This window comes from Panthera leo, chromosome B1, assembly GCF_018350215.1.
Source record: "Panthera leo isolate Ple1 chromosome B1, P.leo_Ple1_pat1.1, whole genome shotgun sequence".
NCBI lineage: Eukaryota > Metazoa > Chordata > Mammalia > Carnivora > Felidae > Panthera > Panthera leo.
The window spans coordinates 114,388,465-114,409,356 of record NC_056682.1 but is presented as its reverse complement, the minus strand read 5'-3'; the positions used below and the strand labels follow the sequence as shown (position 1 = coordinate 114,409,356).

General features: G+C 40.4%; 1 protein-coding gene across 3 annotated transcripts in view; it reads left to right on the top strand.

The window, feature by feature from the left end:
• LOC122217967 overlaps window positions 1-20,892 on the top strand; it is a 132,614-nt gene that overhangs the window by 68,354 nt on the left and 43,368 nt on the right. Inside the window, exons 6-7 of one of the 3 annotated variants that reach the window (XM_042935722.1) lie at window positions 2,358-2,419; window positions 5,254-5,340. In XM_042935722.1, the coding sequence (XP_042791656.1) occupies window positions 2,358-2,419; window positions 5,254-5,340 (149 nt within the window). The other 2 variants (XM_042935723.1, XM_042935724.1) reach the window with 2 other exon arrangements.

The window sequence follows — 20,892 nt, the reverse complement described above, 5'->3', positions numbered from 1 at the left end:
AGGGAAATGGATCCTGGACAGGAAAAAGCCACAGAAGAATACTAGGACTTCTTAATTACAGACTCTTATAATTCAAAACATGATAATTTAGTAAAGGACTAAATTTTAATAATATTAATAGAGAAACTGTTTATTTAAGAAATTAGTACCATAAGTAAAATTACAAACATATTTTTTAGTCTATGTAACAGAAGAAACTTTAAAAAATAATGCTAATAAATTGTCGTCAGTCATTAAGGTATTAATTCGTCCATTCATTTTAGAAATTCCTTTTGAATGTTCAGTCAGGCATTGTGCTAAATGCTACAGGTACAAACTCTTTAAGATCAACAGATTCCCTACATCAGTCTCGTACACTTTAAGCTGTTGAAGTAAATACCCTCCTTGGCAGTGTGGATGGAATTTCACTTACGTCTTACCCTGAAAATTAATGCAACTTAATTTCTTTAAGAAGTGTCTTGTAAAACGTATTTTGAAACTTAGTATTTTTAATTGATTCATCCTGGCTTTGCTTTTAGTTAAGCCAAATTAGTAATTTCACCAAATGGTGCATTTCTTTGGCTTCTTATGTCTGAAGAGCTCAAGATGACCATGTAAGAAGGCAAACATGCTAATATCATTTATACTTCTTTCATTACGATTAAGCTATGACAGACACGTGATCATACTTTCTAATGTAACTGATCTTTTTGATGATCAATCTCTAATCTGTGCTGAGTCTTTTTGTTTTTGAACCACTTATGCGGAAGCAAAGGCAGGCTTTCTTGTTTCAATTATATTGAATATACACATTATTTATTAAAGGAGGATTATGTAACATTTAAATGAAGGCTCCAATCCATAAAATACCTGTCACAGATTAAAAACATGTACGTGGATAAGCATAATGCATTCATTTATAGGCTATGGATCTGCTATCCCTCAAGGAATGTTAGAAATCCACGTGGTGTCCCTGGGCGTCGGGCTTGGCCACAGCATCTGTAGCTGTAGAAGCCAGTGTGGCCCAGGAGCTCCCCGCTGGCTGCACATCTGAACAGCTTCAAGAGTACAAGTTTCCCCATCAAAGGTTTGGAATAAATTACACTAAAAAATTGGCTCCAGAAAGAGTTATTTTGGATAGGACAAGGTGAAGCTCTCATGAGGTGCGCTAAATGAATCCCTTCTGTGCAGTGGGTGTCTGTGGGAGAGTTGGTTGGGGGTGGTTAGAGCCTGTGGGGGAAGTGGGAGAATCCAACCCCCCACACTTGGCCAGAAAAGCCAAATCTACTGACTAGACAAGGGCTTGGAGATTCAGTTTCTTAATAAACGGCTTTATAACCTAATATGAACACATATCTTATGAACTAGCAATCTTTTTCCTGATACTCATTTTCCAAAGAATGTCTTTTCCCTCCAGTATAGTGCTAGAGCCGGCCTGTGCCAGTTTATGAGAGCTGATTGTGAAGTTTTTAGGAATTCTGTGAGCCCCTGGTTAAACATAGCCGCTATTTAAGAATTCAATTTCATAAACTTACAATTACAGCAGTTATATTTAAAAACAAAGGCAACAAAACCCCCCACTCACCACTTTTAAATTATTTTGCTACATTTTAACATGACCCATGCTCTTGAGGTGATTTACATCCATCCTACCTGTACGGTGAACAGAAAAGATAGTGCCGTGCTGCCTCGCTCTTCACGACCGCATAGTCAGTGAGTCACAACGATAGTTTGAAATCTGCATGATGGGAGTATTTACACCACAGAAATTGGCTAGAAATCATGGCTTGATTTATCCTTTTGTTGACTATCTAGATGTAAGAAAATGATGGAGAAAATAGTAATAACATGAGTAGCATTAAGTTTAAATCTGTTTTGTGCCTGTATTCGTTACCTTGTGGACAGCCCCCTCAAACTGAGGAAATATTCCTTTGATACTCAGAAACTATTATCTGATTCAGCAACGAAGCTGCTTACATCATCCATGAACAGGTGTTGTTCTGACGCGTGTCTTTGTTGTTTATTACTCCTTAGTATAAATGAAAATATTCACCAGTATTCATGTTGGAGTTATACTTGTTTGATCATTGCAACCATGGGTGGCTAAGGATACAACAGTAAGATAAGAATCAAGGAAAGTGTTCTGTGAGAAATCAAATGACTATATGGAATTTCTAATGCAGAGGCTTGAATATTTTCTTATAGTTATATATTATAGTCAAACGTTATTTATGTCAGGAAATTTATATTACACGTACACATGTATTTATGTGTGCATGTTTTTCATAGAGAGCTGATTGTCAAACTTTTCCTAGCACACCACTGCCCATAAAGTTGAGTTTCCTACTCTTACTTAGAATATACCTCTATTTTTCCAGAGCCAAAGCCTCTTCCATGTGAGATATTGGAGGAGGAGCTATGGAGCCAGTGGAGGAGAAAGGTACTTGGTCCACTTGAGATGGCTCTTGGAACCCCCACCCCAACAATTAACTACAGCTTTGCCAGAAGAGAAGGAAAAAGTTATACCTGTACCTGCTCCTGCCCCCAGGCCCTAAATGTGGACCTGATTCATCAAAAGACTACATGTGAAAAACAAAAAATCCAGTTATTTCTTTGGACTGCATTCCCACGACATTCTTTTTCTCTGGGACTCTGAACCCATGGAGCCATTTTCCATCTCCTGATACATGCTTCGGACCCTCTTTAGTTCACTGACCTACTATACCTCCTTCCCTTGTATGCATCCCCACTCCCGGCTTAATGGTCTGGTATCTCCTGATGCTACAAGCTCTGGTCCACAACAAGTGAGTTGGCCTCTACCGCCAGCACTCCCCACTGACACCATCCAGGGAAAGCAATCTGGAAGCCTAATGGTGGGCATTGGTGCTTTCAGAGGCAGGTTCTTCTTGGACTCCATTTGGTCAGTGGCTCTGCCAGGGACAGTAACCCGAGGAACACTGGCAGGGCAAAGGGGGCACATGTTGGTGGCCACATGGCAGCTGAGATGCTAGTTTGTGACCTATTTGAGGTGCCTCTTGGGTTATCTAAGTAAGAGGGTAGAGCTTGGTGTTTAGAGGAAAACTGGCCTTAGTACTTTATACTTTCAGGATACTTTCAGGGCATGCTCCAGTATTCTGACTTTACAAAATGGCCTGTCTCATCCTTATTGCAGTATCCTCTGGAGAGCTGCACAGAAGGGAGACTGTCTGGGCCAATGGGAAAAGACTTGGAGTCAGGGGACCTGGTTCTTCTCTCAGCGCTGCTACTGATGAGCCCTTTGGCCTTGGACAGATTATTTTACTTTTCTGGAACTTGGTTTTCTATAAAATGATCTACAGTTTCTAGTAGTAAAGGTCCCTTCTAACTCTGTCATCCTATGACTCTCTGTCTTTTGTTTTATAGTTAGAGTAAAAGAAGCACACATCTTTGGTCAAAAAGTCAAGGGCAGAGTCTAGCATATTGGTCATATCAATTCTTTGAATACGGGCCTCAAATCCTTTATGGCAGTAGGCATAAATCATAAATAATTCCAGGCTACTACTCCCAGATTTCTTAGAAGGATCAGAGCACTGACATTCTTTGGCAGATGAAAAAAGAAATTCAATTATCTGGAATGCAAAGAAAAAAAGAATATTCTCTCTTGTTGAAAATCTTTCTGAAGGGCAGTAGCAGTTTTTCTTGCTTTAGTAAGAACAGAGAACATAGCAATATTTCTTCCATTATCATGGCTCTGTTCTGCTTCAGCATTAAAATCTCAATACGTATGATCATTATGCATTCAGTATTACATGCTCTGCCTGTAGAAGATTTAAGAGATTGGCCTGAATATATACTGTCTTAGGTGTACGTGGAGACATTTTTATCAATTGTATCTGTGGTCTCTGTGAGTCACTTAAAGTTTGGATCTTTTTCATGAAAGTAAAATGACGAAAAAAATTTAAAATATTTTTTGGAGAGTAGTGGTAGTTAGTGTTCCATTTCATTGAGTTCTGGTTAATTAAGGCTCTGAGATGTTTAAAGACTTCAGAAACATAAAACATTTGTACTGTGTTCTGAGTATCAAAGACTACAGTTGTTATTTAACAAGACAGTTGCTCAGAAGCAAATGTTTTCAGATGCTGAGATAGAAGAAACAATGCGCCAGACCAGCCTGACCTTCCTTGGGTAGGAACTGCTCCCCTTCTGACATGGTTACTTCTTCAGTATAGGACCTTGGGGTAGTCTGGCTTTATTCTATTTAAAGTGCATGTTTGAGCCCCTTCTTTGTACAGTCTTAGACCCCAGTGAGCTTGTATTCTAGTATTCAGGTATAAGGCATAACCCCCACCTAGACCGCGACCAATTTCCATGGCCATGGAAGAGAAAGGGACGGTGAAAAAGATGACAAAGAAGAAAAAAAAAAGAAGGAAAGAGATAGAAGAAACAAAAGACTAGGATTAGTCATGAAGAGCTCTTGTTTAATTTTTAAGTAGGAAAAGAGCATCCAAATCTCAATAAGAAGAACAAGAGTGCTTGTGCCCTCCACTTTTGGAGTAGCCAGGGTGGATCTTTTCCTCTCATGGGAATCACGGGCTCTGGGTATCAAAACTGTGGCATATAGTTCATCCACTGGGCTGCACTGACTCAAGATTTTCCTGTTCACTGTCAAAAGTATATCATAAAACTCTGTTCTGATCACAATGCTGTTTCAGTCATGCAAGGATTAGTGTCAAGAAAGAAAGCTCCAAGCTACTAAGCATTGAGCTACTTACCTAAAGTAATTCAGAATTAAACAACTTTCTTGATGATCCTGGATGTTGGAGGCTTTTTGTATATTATTAGGTAAGAAAGGAAGCTGACAGTGTTCATTCACAGCCAACCAACCAACCAACCAACCAACCAACTAACCAACGAAAGAAACCAAATCTCTCTCTCTATCTCCACAGCTGCATTCCTGTTAAATGCAAAACATTTTTTTTTCTAGTGTTGATCTTTTGATACAGCCATGCCCTGATTATTTCTATGTGGCTTACTCATTTCATCAATTATCCAGATAGCTTACTACTTCTCTTGCTTACCTGTTGGCATCTTTACCAATAATGAGAGAAGAGGATCTCAGGTAACTTTATTTGGCTATATATTAACGGTTCTTGAATTAGTTTTAATGGAGAGAAGGTTGAAACTAATGGATACAATAAAGATTTTACATTATTCCTGTATTTCAGTTGTTTCTGTCAACCCTAACTCATGTTTCTACAGGTATTTGAAAAGTTATTTTCACTTCTGTATTTTTAGATTTCAAGACCAGTTCTGTCAGATGGCTGAGACCCAACCTTACAAGGTAGTGGTGGTGATGTTGATGTGCTCCTGGCTTCATTCTAGGTAAATAAATCAATATTTACTCTTTTGAGCCTTTCACGTTTCTTTTATTTTCACTGTGGAAAAGTTTAGGTAGAAATATATCTGTCTATCTGTATCATGCGTAATTTTTTTTTTTTTTTTTTTTTTTTTTTGTGAAAAGGGTAATGGAATACAGAATGCCACACATGGGTTATTCCCACTATGAATTAGTCTCTTTTATCTGTCTCTGACCAAAACAGATGTTGGCAGCCTTTCTATTCCAGCTCTCTAAGTCAGACTAAGACTATCAGTTCCGCTTAGGAAAGCTGTAGGGAAATGATTTAACTCTTTCAATAGACCCTTACTAGTTTTTCCCTTGGTTCCTTTTGACTATAAACTACAAACAAAATGAGAATGCATCTCAATGCAACAATAAAAGAAAAATAGCAATATTAAAAATACATCAATACGACTCTAGAGGGAAGTGAATTTTTATTCAAGGACTTTCAAGAATTCTGACATTGAAAAGACATCTTTGTTTGAGGAGGCAGCTGAATGTGTTTCCAACTTATAGTCAGCATTCATTTGCATAGAATACCATAAGAGCCATTTCTTTTTTTATTCGGAAAAAAAAAAAAAAAGGATATCTATCAGAGTGTGGCAGGATGCATCCTGCTAGGCTTCTACTCTTCTGTAGAAACTGACCATTTAAAAAAGTCATTCTATGATTGGTGCCACAATAAAGCTCTTGTACCAGGATTCTACAACAAAATGTAAATTAAAGGAATGTGAGAAATAGACTACAAGGGAACGAAAGGATCAAAGGGTGAGAAAGGAAGGCGAGATGATTAAAAAAAAATGTTTAAGAAACACATAGCATTTCAAGAATTTATCATGGAACGAAATGGTCTCTTAAGATTTGCCCGGGGGAGGGGGGTGTAAAAATTTATTTGGCAAGTTACTAAATAAAGACCTGAAGCATTTTCCAAACCACGCAAAGGAAAGAGGAAAAGGCAATGACTTCTTAGACTGTTAGTAGTTACATATACGTTAGCTCATTTAATTCTCACACTTATCCCATGAGTTGGTTATTTCTATCATTGTCTTGTCATCTAGTACCCATGCCAAGGCACCTATGCCCTAGACTCCCAGGCAATTAGTTTTATGGAATAATGTCTCTGTTGGCACACTCCCCCCACCCCCTTCTCTCACCCTTCCAGGAATATTGGAAATGCAGGTCGGGAAGAGCCTCTGTCTTGCATGAGTGCTTCCAACAAAATCATCAAACAATAAAGATAACTAAAGATGCATTTGATCACCATGCATCTGGAAACTCAAACTCTCCATACTGCCAAAGTAACAGCTAAGATTTATTGACATACTTCCCACCTGCTGGGAGCTATATTAAAGTCTTCACATATATTACCTAATTTAATCCTTCAGCAGCCTGCAGCATAGGTGCTGTATTTTGTCTCATTTTAGGAAACTGAGGCTAAAGAGGTTGTTAGTCACCTGATATCATATGGCCAGTAAGTGGCAAAGCATTGTATTTTTTTAATCCCAGAGCTTGAATACCTAACTACCGCCTCTGAAAATCCAGCTCTGTTGGATGTTGTCCTTTATTTCTTTCACAGCCACTAAAGCAATGGGGTAGGCCCTCTGTTTCCCTTCTCTAAGAACCTCATCACAGAACCTTGAGGTGGCTCTCTCACCATGGCACCTGTCACAGCGGGTATGCTGTGTGACATAAGAAACATCACAGAGAGGTATTTCTTAAGATGCACAACATTTCCTGCTGGTGATAGGTGATGGCCAAATTGTGACTTGTTGATCACAAAAGGCCTGAAACAGGGATTTAAACATCAGAGGAAGTCACGGAAGACAGGAATTCACTAATTGCCCGGGTCACATGATATGCATGATTTCAAAGCCCATGTGCTTCCTCCATGCCACATGAAAGTAAGGACTCAACCAGAGCAAAATGAGGACTTCTGATTCCCTCACCCACCCCACCTTGTTCTTTAAGATATGACTAGGAAGCAAAAAATTAAATATCTTTAGATGGGTGGGGAGGGAGGGAGAGAGTAGGAAGTTCTCTAGATTCTCAGCTAAGAGCACATCACATGCTCCTAAGAGTACAGAGGAGGTTGGGTGAGTCTGTAAGGAGTTATAGCCACATTAAGCTCCATATGGTTAGTACCATGCTGGTGTCTCAGCTTGACAATGATGAGCTCTTTATCACATATTCATTACACAGTTTCCATTATATTTCATATTGGCCATTGACATGGCCAACAGTAATGGAATTCATTCTGGGATGGTCTCTGGGGTACTTTCAGTTTATAAACACCATTTTAGCTGGGTGATAAGGAGATTGGTATTGGGAGGACAGAATCAGAGAAGGAGGCTAATATACGTACCCAAAGTGGGAGCTAATTAGTCAGTGACCAGGATTTGGGTCAGGGTAAGATCAAGTCTTGCAATTTGTAAAATAGATCACTTCTTCATCCTCTTTCCATTGTACCGAAAGGTTGGGGTGTTCATTTGGTATGGCATATTTTGGATCTACTATGATGCTTTCAGTCAGTGAGAATCTATTCTGTGAGGTGACAGTCCTGCCTACTCTCTAAGCAGCCACCTGTCCCACACAGCTGTGTTGGCCCTACAGGCAATTTGGATAACATCTGTTTTATGAGCGCATTGACATACTTGCATGCAGTTTGGAAGTTGTCACGGAGCAAACTGTTGCACATTTGTCACTGGATAGTTCTTTGTACGTAGTCCTCACTTACTCCTGTGGCTGACAACAAAGTAAGCATCGTGTGTCTACAGAACAGCTACTTCCTGGTGACTGTACTAAAATTCAAATTTCTTGTCGACAACTTTTTCCCCCCCCAAGAATTCCTCCCTCTTCATTCCACAAGTGAGCACCCGCCCTGTTCTAGGAGTTGGGGATATAGCAGTGAATGGGACAGGCAAAATCCCTGCTCCCACAGGGTTCGCATTCTGGTGGGGGAAATAGACAATGAACAAAATAATGTTCAAAGCACACAAAATAGGGGATTGTTCTAGAGGATGCTTGGAGAGTGACTTGAGAGGGTTGGTTGGGGAAGGCTTCTCTGAGGAGCTAATAGTTAGGCTGAGACCAGCATGACATGACAGAGCCGGCCGAAAGACCTGGTAGTGCCTCGTGGGCAAAGAGAAGAACAAACACAAAGTTCTAAGAGGAGAAAAATGTGGCAGGTTCCTAGAACAGAAGGGAATTTGGACCCTAAAAATATGGTGGAGAGAGGTAGGAAGTGAGATCAGAGGTGGGCAGGCCACATTTGGTGTTGAACATTGGAGGCTCTTAGGAAGGAGTTGGGTTTTGTTCTAAGTATCTGGAGAAATCTCGGAAGACTTTTGAGGGCAGGAATAACATGATATGATTAATATTTTAAGAAGGGTGCTTTAGCTGTTGCTGTGTGTAGAGGACAGGGATGGGAACAGGAGACTAGCTGGAGGTGAGATGGTGATGGCTTGGACCAGGGAAATAGCAGGAGGCAGATTTGAGATCTAGGGTACCAGGTGCATGTTGAAGACATGGAGATGGGAAGAGTGGGGAGGGTCACTTTTAGGAAGGGGTTTCGAGTAAAATCCATTGTTCTGTTTTGGCCATGATAGCCTTGAGATGCTTATTAGATGTAGAAGTGGAGAGTCATGTTGGAAGTTGCTTCTGTGTGTCTGGATCTCAGGGCTGGAAATATAAAAATTTGGACTCCTTTTACAAATTTGAGGCTACCTCATTTACAGTGAAAATGAAAACATTTTAAGATCTAGATGGGTCCTAGAAAACAAAAACCTAGGAAAAGGAAAGGAAAATTGTTGCATTTTTTTCCCTGAAGTTATCGCAAGAACACACATCGATGTATGAGGTACATATAATCTGTGCTACATAAGCACAGATTACAAAAATCAACAAGACCTAAAAACCAAAGGCCAGTGGAAAATATACACACATGGACAGACACTTGTTTGTGAGTTACTTCTTTGCGCTGTACCAAATGGAAGATTTTTACTAGGTGCACATGTCATTTTCTTGGGTACTGAATGAGGAAGAGATCCCGTGTCTAATCATCCAGGTCACGAGAATCAGCCCTGGAGGTCAGTGGGATGATGTGCTGGAGGCAGACCACTCTTGAATGCTAACATGGTGTATGGTGAGCAGGGGAAAGGGATGTCTCCACAAGGGGACAAAGGAGCCTGCTAAGAGATCACAAACCTTTGCCTTGGGGCTGAGGGAAGGCTTTGCAGCAGAGCTGATGGAAAACTTCACTGTGACATGGGAGGTGCTTTTTGAATGATGAGTAGGTGTTTGTCTTGTTGGGGGGTTTGGGAGGCTGTTTCTACCCAAGGAGTTTTCTAAGAAAGAAGAAAGTCAGCCTAAACCACTTTTTTTTTTTTTTTCAACTTTGAACACACTGCCCAGCTGGACACACAGATCCAGGCAATCTTTGCTAGATGAATTGAGTTGTTCTCTTACTTTAGAAATCTGCCAATCTGCTAATCTTCCAATGCTTCATACATGCATTAAAAATCCCAGATCTTTGTATTTACCCAGCTTATGGTGACTTGAAACACATTTTCACTTAAAGCTTGACTGGAGGGGCGCCTGGGTGGCTCAGTCGGTGGAGCATCCGACTTTGGCTCAGGTCATGATCTCACGGTTCATGAGTTTGAGCCCCACATCGGGCTCTGTGCTGACAGCTCAGAGCCTGGAGCCTGGAGTCTGCTTTGGATTCTGTGTCTCGCTGTCTCTCTGCCCCTCCCCTGCTTGCACTCTGTCTCTCTCTGTCTCTCAAAAATAAATAAACATTAAAAAAAAATTTAGAGCTTGACCTGAAAGTAGTCTCCTACACAAACTCCCATCTCCTATCATAGAATTAGTAAAAACTATACATAAGTGGATTATTGCAGCATAACTATACGTATTTCCTTTTATGGAAAAAGAAAAAATCCAAAATGATAATTATAGGTAATTACTACAGTGTTAAGCCTCAGTCTGTTCCCCTTCTACCCTAAAGCGAGTTCATCTGGGAGTCACATACTGCAGATGGGTGCCTTGTTTTTAAACAGACTGGTGCTCTCCACACTTAGTTATCATTGCATTTGTTGCAGAATGCTTTTTGGCCACCTCCCGGCTGCAGTTTGCAGTTACTGTCTCTCCCTGTTGCAACCCTTAGTGCCGGTTTCTTCCTCTTCATTTTAATGACTCAACACTCATGTTGAATTGAAGACTCAGAAAGAGATGGGCTCTCTTACCCATTGGTGGCAAACTATTTGCAAACCACTGCCCTGTTTATGTCACTTTGGCTGCCCCAGAATGCCTGCACTTCCCCTGGGAATTGCACAGAGCAATAAACTGACAGCCAGAAACAGGTTAGTTTGTAGGCAGGTACCAATCTTAGTCTAATTAGTCTCTAAATTTTGTTGGCGCATGATGGACTGAATAGTAGTGGTTTCTTGGAGGCAGCAAAAAATTAATTCCTCTTCCCCTTCCCAGCGGAGCAGGAGATGAAAGTTGACTTTCTGCTGCCAACATGGCTCCTGACCATGATTGTGTAAAAGCATTCACTGGTTTTATATTTTTTATAACTTTTATATTTTATATCGCTTCCTTGTGCAAGTCATGCCAACTTTCTAATTCCTCAAGTTGCTAAATGGGGATGGTATCGTCTTCATGGCATTATGAAGATTACATCAGAACATATATAGAGAGTGTAGTGAAGAGCCTGGTTCATTCTGGGTATATGGCGCATTGCAATGATTTCCTTTTACCCCGAAGACTTAGTGGGGCTGTTTTTTAATGATGCTCCTGATTCCAAATTTCCTAAGTTAAATAATTAATTTCAGCTGTCTGTCAGTAAGTGCCTCATAAGACATCAGTATCACCAGTGGCCCACTTGATCATTTACTTTAGTGATCTGAATAACAAGCCCTGGTGATGTTGTTTGGAGTTGTGCTCAGGTGGTTGACTCACTCCTTAAGTGGCCTGACCCAATTTGGTAGACACACAGGATTCAGATTTATGCCATGCTTGACAAGTCGGTAAATTCTTGGGAGTTCCACAAAGTTCTAGGGCAAGATTTTGATGAATCTCCAAAATGGATATGTTTCTGTAGTTCCCCAGCTTTTCTACAGTTAACAGTTTTGGCTGCAAATCTTCATATAAGCTAACCAACCTGAAATAAAAATTTATTTCTTACTGTATTGCTATTTTGAATAAATATATTAAAAAAATTAATCAGAAGGGTGCCTGGGTGGCTTAGTCACTTAAGTGACTGACTTCGGCTCAGGTCATGATCTCGAGGTTCCTGAGTTCGAGCCCTGCATCAGGCTCTGTGCTGACAGCTCAGATCCTGGAGTCTGCTTTGGATTCTGTGTCTCCTTCTTTCTCTCTCTCTGCCCCTCCCCGACTTGTGCTCTGTCTCTCTTCCTCTCTCAAAAATGAATAAACATTAAAAAAATTTTTTTAATTAATCACAGATGTGACTTACACTAACAGAAGATCCAAAAGCTAGACCTTGGGTGGGGTGATCATATGTTTTAATTTGTCTAGTACAGATGCAGTTTATGCCTGTTATCCTACTTTAATTATTAATAGCACCCCCCTCTTACTCTTAAAAGTTGTCCAGGGGCGCCTGGGTGGCTCAGGCAGTTAAGCATCTGACTTCGGCTCAGGTCACGATCTCACGGTTTGTGAGTTCAAGTCCCACGTTGGGCTCTGTGCTGACAGCTCAGAGCCTGGAGCCTGCTTCAGATTCTGTGTCTCCCTCTCTCTCTGCCCCTTCCCCACTCGCACTCTGTCTGTCTCTGTCTCTCTCTCTCTCTCAAAAATAAATAAACATTTAAAATTATAAAAAAAAAAAGTTGTCCCAATTTGGACAGTATGGTGGACTGGCCTAGTATAGTACACCATGCTCCTGTCACTAGCTATGTGGTCCCTCGGGAGCTCCGGCATTGCAGCAGAATTACAAATGATTACATGGCATAGCCCATTGAGGTGGCTTCCCAATGGTCTTCTATGAATAGCTGAATGTGCAAATGTCAAGGATCTCCAGGATTTCAATTCCCACTGAGCCACATCTGTGTACCACTAAGCAGATGGGATGGGGCATCTTTCAGCAGGCAGACTCCCACTTCGTTCAGAAGATTTCACCAGTGTTTGAGGTTACTTCCTATCACCAAGTTTTTATGGCATCAGAACCCAGCCTGAGTAGTTCTTTTTTCTGCTCTCAAGCTGTATTGTTACTCGAGTGTGCTTCTTAAAACAATGAATATGTAACTAATTAAATGCCTTCAAGAAAAGGGAGATGTAAGGACCTAATTTTATTGACTGACATGGACAGCAGAGACAGGCAGAGTCTGCTCACATCCTTTGTAAAGTCTGGATTCGAAGACACTTCTTCACTCCCCTCCTGCCATAGGGAGAGACGCCATCACACATGTTTATTGACTGGTAGATAGCAGAGATCTGTTGGCCATATGCCTGTGCGTAAAACAACATAGACCCTGACAGGAGATGTTCTTGTAGCTGCATTTAGGAAAAGTTTTCTCTGTCCAGAGCTGCTGTGATCACATTGTTGATACCAAACCAGCTGGCTGTGAAGAACTCAATGGGTCATCTTGTATACACTTTACCCACTAGGAAGGACTATGTTCACGCCAGCTCAGAAAAGCTGTCTGAAACAACAAACATAGGTCAACCCTAAAGGATAAAATCCCCACTCCCCCGCAGTAACACATTTTGTTTTATTCAACATCTTACCTCCAATTCATGCCCTTTAACTGAATCTCCAAACTTTTTTAATGCTATGCTCACCACAAGTATAGCTATCATCTGTCACCATACGATAGTATTATTTCAGGACCAATTCCCAAACTTGTTAACATTGATGGAAATGGAGCAAGTACTTACGGTTAATATTACACTAACAAAACAACAATCACAAACACGTAGCACTATGTGCCAGGCAGTGGTTCAAGCATTTTACATATAGTAACAGATCTAATCCTCACGGAAGCTTAATGAAGTGGGCACTTTTATTGTTGTTATTTTACAGGCAAGGGAACTGAGACTAAGTCTGGCTCCAGAGTCTGTGTGCCTACACTGTTTGCTGCCCTGCCTCTCGCATACTGGTGATGTTCTAGAAAGCAGTCAGGGAATTGCAGCTCACAAGAAACACCTCCCGTCAAGTTCAGTGTTGCTCCACTCGTGTGCATATGGTTGACGGATCCTTGCCATGTGCCTGTCAATAACCATCCCTATCCCTTAGGAAGGAGACTCATATCCCTGTCCTCACAACCTTCTTCTCTGAAGGCACAATCGATCTAAATTCTTTTGCTTCTTTCATCGTGAGGACGGCTTCCGAAATGTTTAATCATTTTGGTTGTTCTCTCCAAGTGCCCCACAACATGCTTCCCCTGGCACCTTCAGCCCTGACCTACCTCATCCTCGTTGGAAACATAAAGAAGAGGGCTTTTGTATGGTGTAGGGACAAACAGGAGAATAAAATCACACTCTGTCCCAATCCCCCAAATCAGAGCTCATTTAATCAGGAAGCTAAGACAACCATGCTTCCCTGATTCCTTTCTCTGACCCATGGAAGATAAGTCATTTAGTTTTCCACGAAGAGGGGTCCATACTGCCACAATCACAAGCCTGGTTAAAAATCTTTGGTCGCTCAGAAAATGATAGGACTGGTGGGAGATGTGGATACATGTACCTTAAGCAAATAAACAGATAAAGGAGAAACCACGCCATGACTCCAACCGGCTGTCACACTGTTTTGAAATCTCTCCCGCCTTTAGTAAACGTTGTAAGGTAATTGAAGGTTATATATTTTTCTTTCCTCGTTTCTTGTGGTATTGTGGTCTTCCTCCTTAAAGGATGGCCATCCTTTCAAGTGAGATCCAACGACCTTCCTCAAAGGTTGGGAGTAAAACTACTTTGAAATGATATTTAATATCAGTCTGTCAGGGGTTGGGAATATGAAGGTGTTTGTACATGGAGGTCACTTGCTTGGTTATATTACTTGATTTTGTGAAACTTCCATGTCCATTCAGAAGATATTTTAAATAACCAGCACACGTACTACCCACAGTAGTTGCCCCCAAAATGTTAGTTTCTCATCGCACCATAGTATGTTAAGTTATGCTTCAGCATGGTTTAAAAATGCCATCTGGTATCCTCACTTTCACACTTCATGTTTGGCCGAGGTTGTCATATTTGATGTAAACAGGAACAAATGACAGCTTTCACATCAGTTCCTAAGTGACTCTATCTGAAGACCAGCATTTCTCAAGGTGGGATATGTGTCACTCTGCTGGTTCACATGTCAGTATATTAGGTGGTATGCAGTGAGCTTTTTAAAACACTCTATTAGCGGGGGCGCCTGGGTGGCTCAGTCAGTTAAGCATCCAACTTCAGCTCAGGTCATGATCTCGTGGTCCGTGAGTTCGAGCCCTGCATCAGACTCTGTGCTCACAGCTCGGAACCTGGAGCCTGCTTCGGGTTCTGTGTCTCCCTTTCTCTCTGCTCCTCCCCCACTCACGCTCCATCTCTCTCTGTCTCTCAAAAATGAATACACGTTAAAAAAAATTAAAAACATTTTCTCAGCTGTGTATTTACTTAACATGTATTTGAAGAACTATTTTTAATATGCAAACATATTATTTCATGGGTATTATTCCTTGAGACAAGGCTAAATACAAAAGGAGTGACCCAAAGGAAAAATTTAGAGCAAGTACACCTGTTGTCCAATATGGCAAGAATTTGGAGGGAAGTTCATGAATGGATAAAGTTTGGGATCCACTCATATAGGATATCTTAAGACTCAGGGTCTCTGTTTTCCTTGATGTATTGATGATTATAGATAAATGCTAAGAATTTTCTTGCTCCTGGTTCAATATCTCCTAGATTTGTCTTTAAGTCTCAAATTTTTCTGCCCATTCCTGACTCTTGATCTTGCTCTTCCCTACCCTTAGACTGGCTTTTCCAAGTCTCTGCTCTTTCTGTTCAAGGCCCCTGTCAGGTAATATGCTTCTGTGAAGCCAAATTCCCACCCATGCAGTCACATAGCATTTGCTGTTTCTGTTACCCTGCATCACATTCTCTCTGTCCTCCCCGACCTCTGATACAGTGCTGCTCTTAGCTTGCTAACCTATGGGTGTTGAGTGGCCTTGGTTTCTTCCGAATGATCAGCCTAAGGGAGAGCAAAGGAAAAACCAATTCAACCAAATCACAGATCAAAGTAGGCTCAGAATTTGTTATTACCTCTGCTCATAAATATTCTTCTAAGTTGACCTGCTATCCATCAGGCCAGTCCAAGAAGGCTCACATTCTCTCGTATTATAAATTACATCATCAATCGTCTAGGAACAATAGTGTTCATTTTTAGGTGGCTTGCTTCTTCATTAGTCAAAATCCTGATTTTATTGATTTATTATTATTCTGGATTCTGGATTTCAACCAAATTGCAAAGTCAAAGGATATATGCATTTGGAATTTTGATGTTTTGCCAAATTGTCCTCGAGAAAAGTTTCATAATTTATCTCTTACTACACACTTGCTGACATGCTTGCTTTAATTTTAAATGTGTAGGTCAAAAGAATACTTCATTGTTGTATTAATTTGCATTGTTAAAATTATGACTGGTGTTTTTATTTTAAAATATTTTTAATGTTTATTTATTTTGAGAGAGAGAGACAGAGAGAGAATGTGTGCATGTGAACAGGGGTGGGGGGAGGGTAGAGAAAGAGGGAGAGAGAGAGAATCCCCAGCAGGCTCTGTGTTTATAGCACAGAACCGTGAGATCACAACCTGAGCTGAAAATCAAGAGTTGGACACTTAACCCACTGAGCCACCCAGGTGCCCCTAATGTTTATATTTTAAAATTATGAGTGGTGTATATAAAATTATTAGAAGATTTTCACATTTGTCCTTTGCTTATTTTTTTTTGCCTTTCTTTCTTTTTCCTTTCCTCCTTCCCTCTCTTTCTTTCTTTCTTTCTTTCTTCCTCTCTACTGATTTATATCTTTCTGTACAAGCAGTATGTATTACAAAAGTTTAATTCAAGTTTGTCTTTTTTACTTTCTTCATGGTATTTTTTTTCCTACAGAAGTTTAAATTTTGAGACAAATTCAATAGATCAATCTTTCCTTGTACAGTTTTTGGGTTTTATGGTTTCCATAAAAATGCCTTCCCCACAGATTTTTTTTTAATCTACCCATTTTAAAATTCAGATTTCTACTTTTCAAAAAGGGATTCTGTATTTGTTCCATCTATGGCATGATAAGTGGGACAAGCCACATGAGCACCTTCAGGAAAAAAGGGATGATCCTGTGCCTGGCCTCGCTCGACGGCCTCCTACTTCTCTCACTCCATTCTATCTGTGCACCACTTGGTTTTGGCTCCAGCTCCTGACCCCTGAAGTCAGTCCTTACTGGTTTGGATGGCCTCTTGGAACCCACTCTCTGGGGCTATGGACCTCAGTCTGGTTCAACACTATTTGTTGAGTGAGTGCATCAAAGGGCCTGTATTAAATAGAACAGCACCTGGGACAAAGTAAGGGTTACATAATTGTTAACTACTGCTGTTTCCAAGTGTTGACCTGAAATTGCCTTTTTCACAGTTCAGAATGGTTAAATAGTTGAGGCTGCTGACAGTGAGGACAAAATCAATTTCTAAAATTCCAACAGGATACCGTAAACAAAGAAATATATATTTACCCATACTCTGTTTTGCAATATTTGAAAAGGTTAAATTATAAGTAATTCCTTTTAATTTTTTTTTTCAACGTTTTTTTATTTATTTGTGGGACAGAGAGAGACAGAGCATGAACGGGGGAGGGACAGAGAGAGAGGGAGACACAGAATCGGAAACAGGCTCCAGGCTCTGAGCCATCAGCCCAGAGCCCGACGCGGGGCTCGAACTCACGGACCGTGAGATCGTGACCCGGCCGAAGTCGGACGCTTAACCGACTGCGCCACCCAGGCGCCCCAGTAATTCCTTTTAAAATAACTGCAGTGGTCTATTTGGAATGTGGGATGCTTGAAGTTTGAACCGAGACCTTCTGGGAGGAAACATAATAAAAAGCTTTGCTAGAGGTCCCTTTAATGTGTTCTCATCCTGTAAGGAATGACTCTCCTATTGAGTTTCTGTGCCAGCTCCTATGGTCTCTTCCCCTCTTGCTGAATGCCTGCCATGTACATTGATACATAGTTGTATTTGTTTTTGTGGGATTTTTGCATTTGTCACAGAACAAATCAAGTCATTGATAAACTATTGCAGACATGTGTTTTATTTCCCATTAGATTCGGTTCTTTTTGCCAAAAAGTATCCCGGTTTTTGTTAGGTGGAGAAGGGTCTTAGGTTTTTCAAACAAGTCTGGAGGCATCATAATTAGTCACCAACTAGCAATGCCTCTGTTTTTTTTTTTTTTTTTCATTATTCTTCAGGTTAAATCATAAAAAAAAAAAAAGAGAACTATTATATGAAGAGCTTACTGGGAAATTCCATATTGTGTTGAAAATATCTACTGTAATAGTTAATAGTGGCCACTGTAGGGACATTGATAGACTTAATTTGCATATTTTAGGCCATATTTTAAATTCAGTCTCTTACCATAATCTCAAACGAAACGTAAAAAAAAAAAACCCAAAAAACAAAAAAACTGGACTCCATCATCTGAGATCATTTTTCATGAGCTTGGAACACTTATTCGGTCTTGTCAAGTCGTGTGCTGGAGGGGACGGCACCAACTCGGGAGTGATGAATGTGTGCATCTCTTCCCAACTCTGTTTTTAGTGACTTCATGTTGATAGTTTGAAACTGGCCTTTCTGGGAGTATTTACACCATGGAAATTGGCAAATATTATACATCGGGGCTTTATTTTCCAACAGTCATTTGGCTAGCACACCACTGGTTTCTGTCTTACATCTTACAAAGGGAGGTGATTAACAGGATATTGCTGGAATAATTTGCTTTCTGAGTTGATGTAACTGTATATCTAAGGGATTATGTAACTAAAAGTCAACAGTTTGGCTTTAAATTATAGAATGAGTACCTAGTTCTTAATTTAGCAAATGGTATTTATTAGTAAACCCAATTTTAACTGGAAAAGGCTATAAAAGTTTTGTAGGCATGTCTCCTATCCTTGCTACAGGATAGCTGTTATTTTTGTCTATCCTGAAACTCCTCCCTCTTTTCTGATAATAGCATCTTGATTTTCCTTTGGCAACTCTCAGTCCACATGGTTTAGGAGGGAGGGATTGTTGACTCCAGCCCACCCTCCTCTCCTGCTCTAAGGGTGTGGACGTGACCCAGGCCTGGCCAAAGAGGGTGCTCCATGCCCATGGCCACCAAGAATTGTGCAAGGGCAAGCACGTGACTTAGTTCTGGCTCGTGGGACTGCTGCTTTCCCCTTTCCATAAAAATAGGTTCAGAGGAGGCACTTAGCTGTAGCTAGAGTGAATTCCAGCAATTGCTGGTGCCATCAAGAAAGAAGAAACTCCTTCCATTCCTGTTGTTTAGCTGATGTAGTGTAAGACTGAAGCTGTAGGTTGTCCTCTTTGCCACCATTTGAGGAATGACCTGCCTGAGTATGAAGACAACACAAAGGCAGGGAGAACCAAGTGATAGAGATTCCTGATGATACTATGTGAGCTTCTGAATCCATCTATGCTGAATCTAGAATTATACTGAAGCAATTAATTTCCTTTTTGCTTAAACCACCTAAATCAAATTAGTTTTTGTCACTTTCAACTGAGAGCTCTCACTAATGTAAATCCTTTCTATAATAACTTTAATGAATGCTCAGCAACTGACTTTTGAGTACATCTAGAGATAAGGCCCTCACTATTTTGTGAAGGAGTCCATTTCCTTTTTTGAGGATTTGAAAATTCTACACTGATCCCAAATCTAGCTCCTTTCATTGGTCTTATATGTGTTATCAAGGGCAACACTTCTCAGTGTACATCTTTATCTGCCTTCCTGCCCTTCGCAAACTTAATTATCACGCTTCTGCTAAATCTTCGCTAGCCAACCATACTTAGTCTCCTCAAAGATCCTGCATGATTCTCATCTCCCTAGTCATCCTCTTGCGGAGGTACAATTGGTCAACATCTTTTTAAAAACATGGCGTACTTATAGACTGCTATTTGTCACATGGTTGAACATTGTGGAAAGGGATTATTAACTTGTTCTACCTGGAGAACTATTAGCGAGATGCCTAAGGGGGAGGGTGTATGGTTAAGATCTGGCTTCCATTTCTATTTTTACTTATACTTCTATTTCTATTATTTCACTCCTTCAGGGTTTATTTTCCCTTTCGATCCCAGGGGTCTTCTCAGCCTTTATCCCTTCTCTTTCTATCTCACCACTGTTGCCCTGCTTCCACCCCTACACCCCTGCCCGCTACTCGTATTAAACAAACAGTAAAGAAAGAGTTTGACTCATATATTGAGTTGAAGTGCAAAGTAAACGGTAAGTTTCATGTGCTATCTTTCTTCAAGGGTGTTTTTATTTCCATAGACAAAGACTTGTTTAATTGAGTCAAAGAACAAAAGTTCCAATTGTGGAGTTTTAGCTGTTGGTGAGCCATATTGACAGGGTGCTTTATTGAAATGATATCATGTTTCAGCCCCCTTTGCTTACAGACTCTTTGCCAGCCTTCAATCTCCAGGGTCCTGCTTTGGCAACCCGCCCCCACTGCCAGCTCTCACATTTACAGCCAGCCCCTCTGAGCTTGGTGATGTCCAGCTGTGTTTTTGCCTTCTTATTCTTCATGAAGCAAAATAGTTCTTCTTCTCAATGGAAAACAGATTAGACAAAAACAAAACAGACATTTCTCCTGTGAAAAGCGCAGAGGTCCTCCTGTCACTGGGGCAGAAATGACCTCAATGTCCTGGATGCTATCCAAAATAAGAATAAGGGTTACATATTTTACATATCGCAATCATTCAGAGATCACATACTTCAGCCATTTTTAACCACAGTCCAACTCTATAGGTTTGATTGGGCAACCAGTCTATCTGATACTATCATTTAAATGACTAAAAATTGCAGACCAATGTCTTTATTTTCATTTCAGACACATAGATTCTATCTGGTTTTAGCATTCTTTTTACATTGCTAATAAAGGAGTTGTGTGTATGCGGTTGTTGTTGCATCCCAGACACTAGCCCAACTCCTGGCTCTCAAGAAATTTTTTGGCAGTTGTTTACAAAAAATTAGTATGTAGATATAAATATTCAAAGCAATATCACAAAGCTATTTGAAACTCATCCTCAAAGTTTCAGTTCTTCAGCAAGCTTAATGGAATTTTTTCTGTAAAACTTATTTATGGAGGAAAATGTATGATAATGTGGGTCCATCTTGTACTAAATCCTAGGATATTCAATTCTCAAAAGTAGCTGAAAGACCTCTTTATAATATCGCTTTTCCCAACGTCAGTGTGCTTTGGAAGTAGACCACCGGGCCAGCATTATAGTGACATCCTTGTGTACACACACATTGAATTCCTCAAGCAATGGACGATTTTCACCAAGCTGGC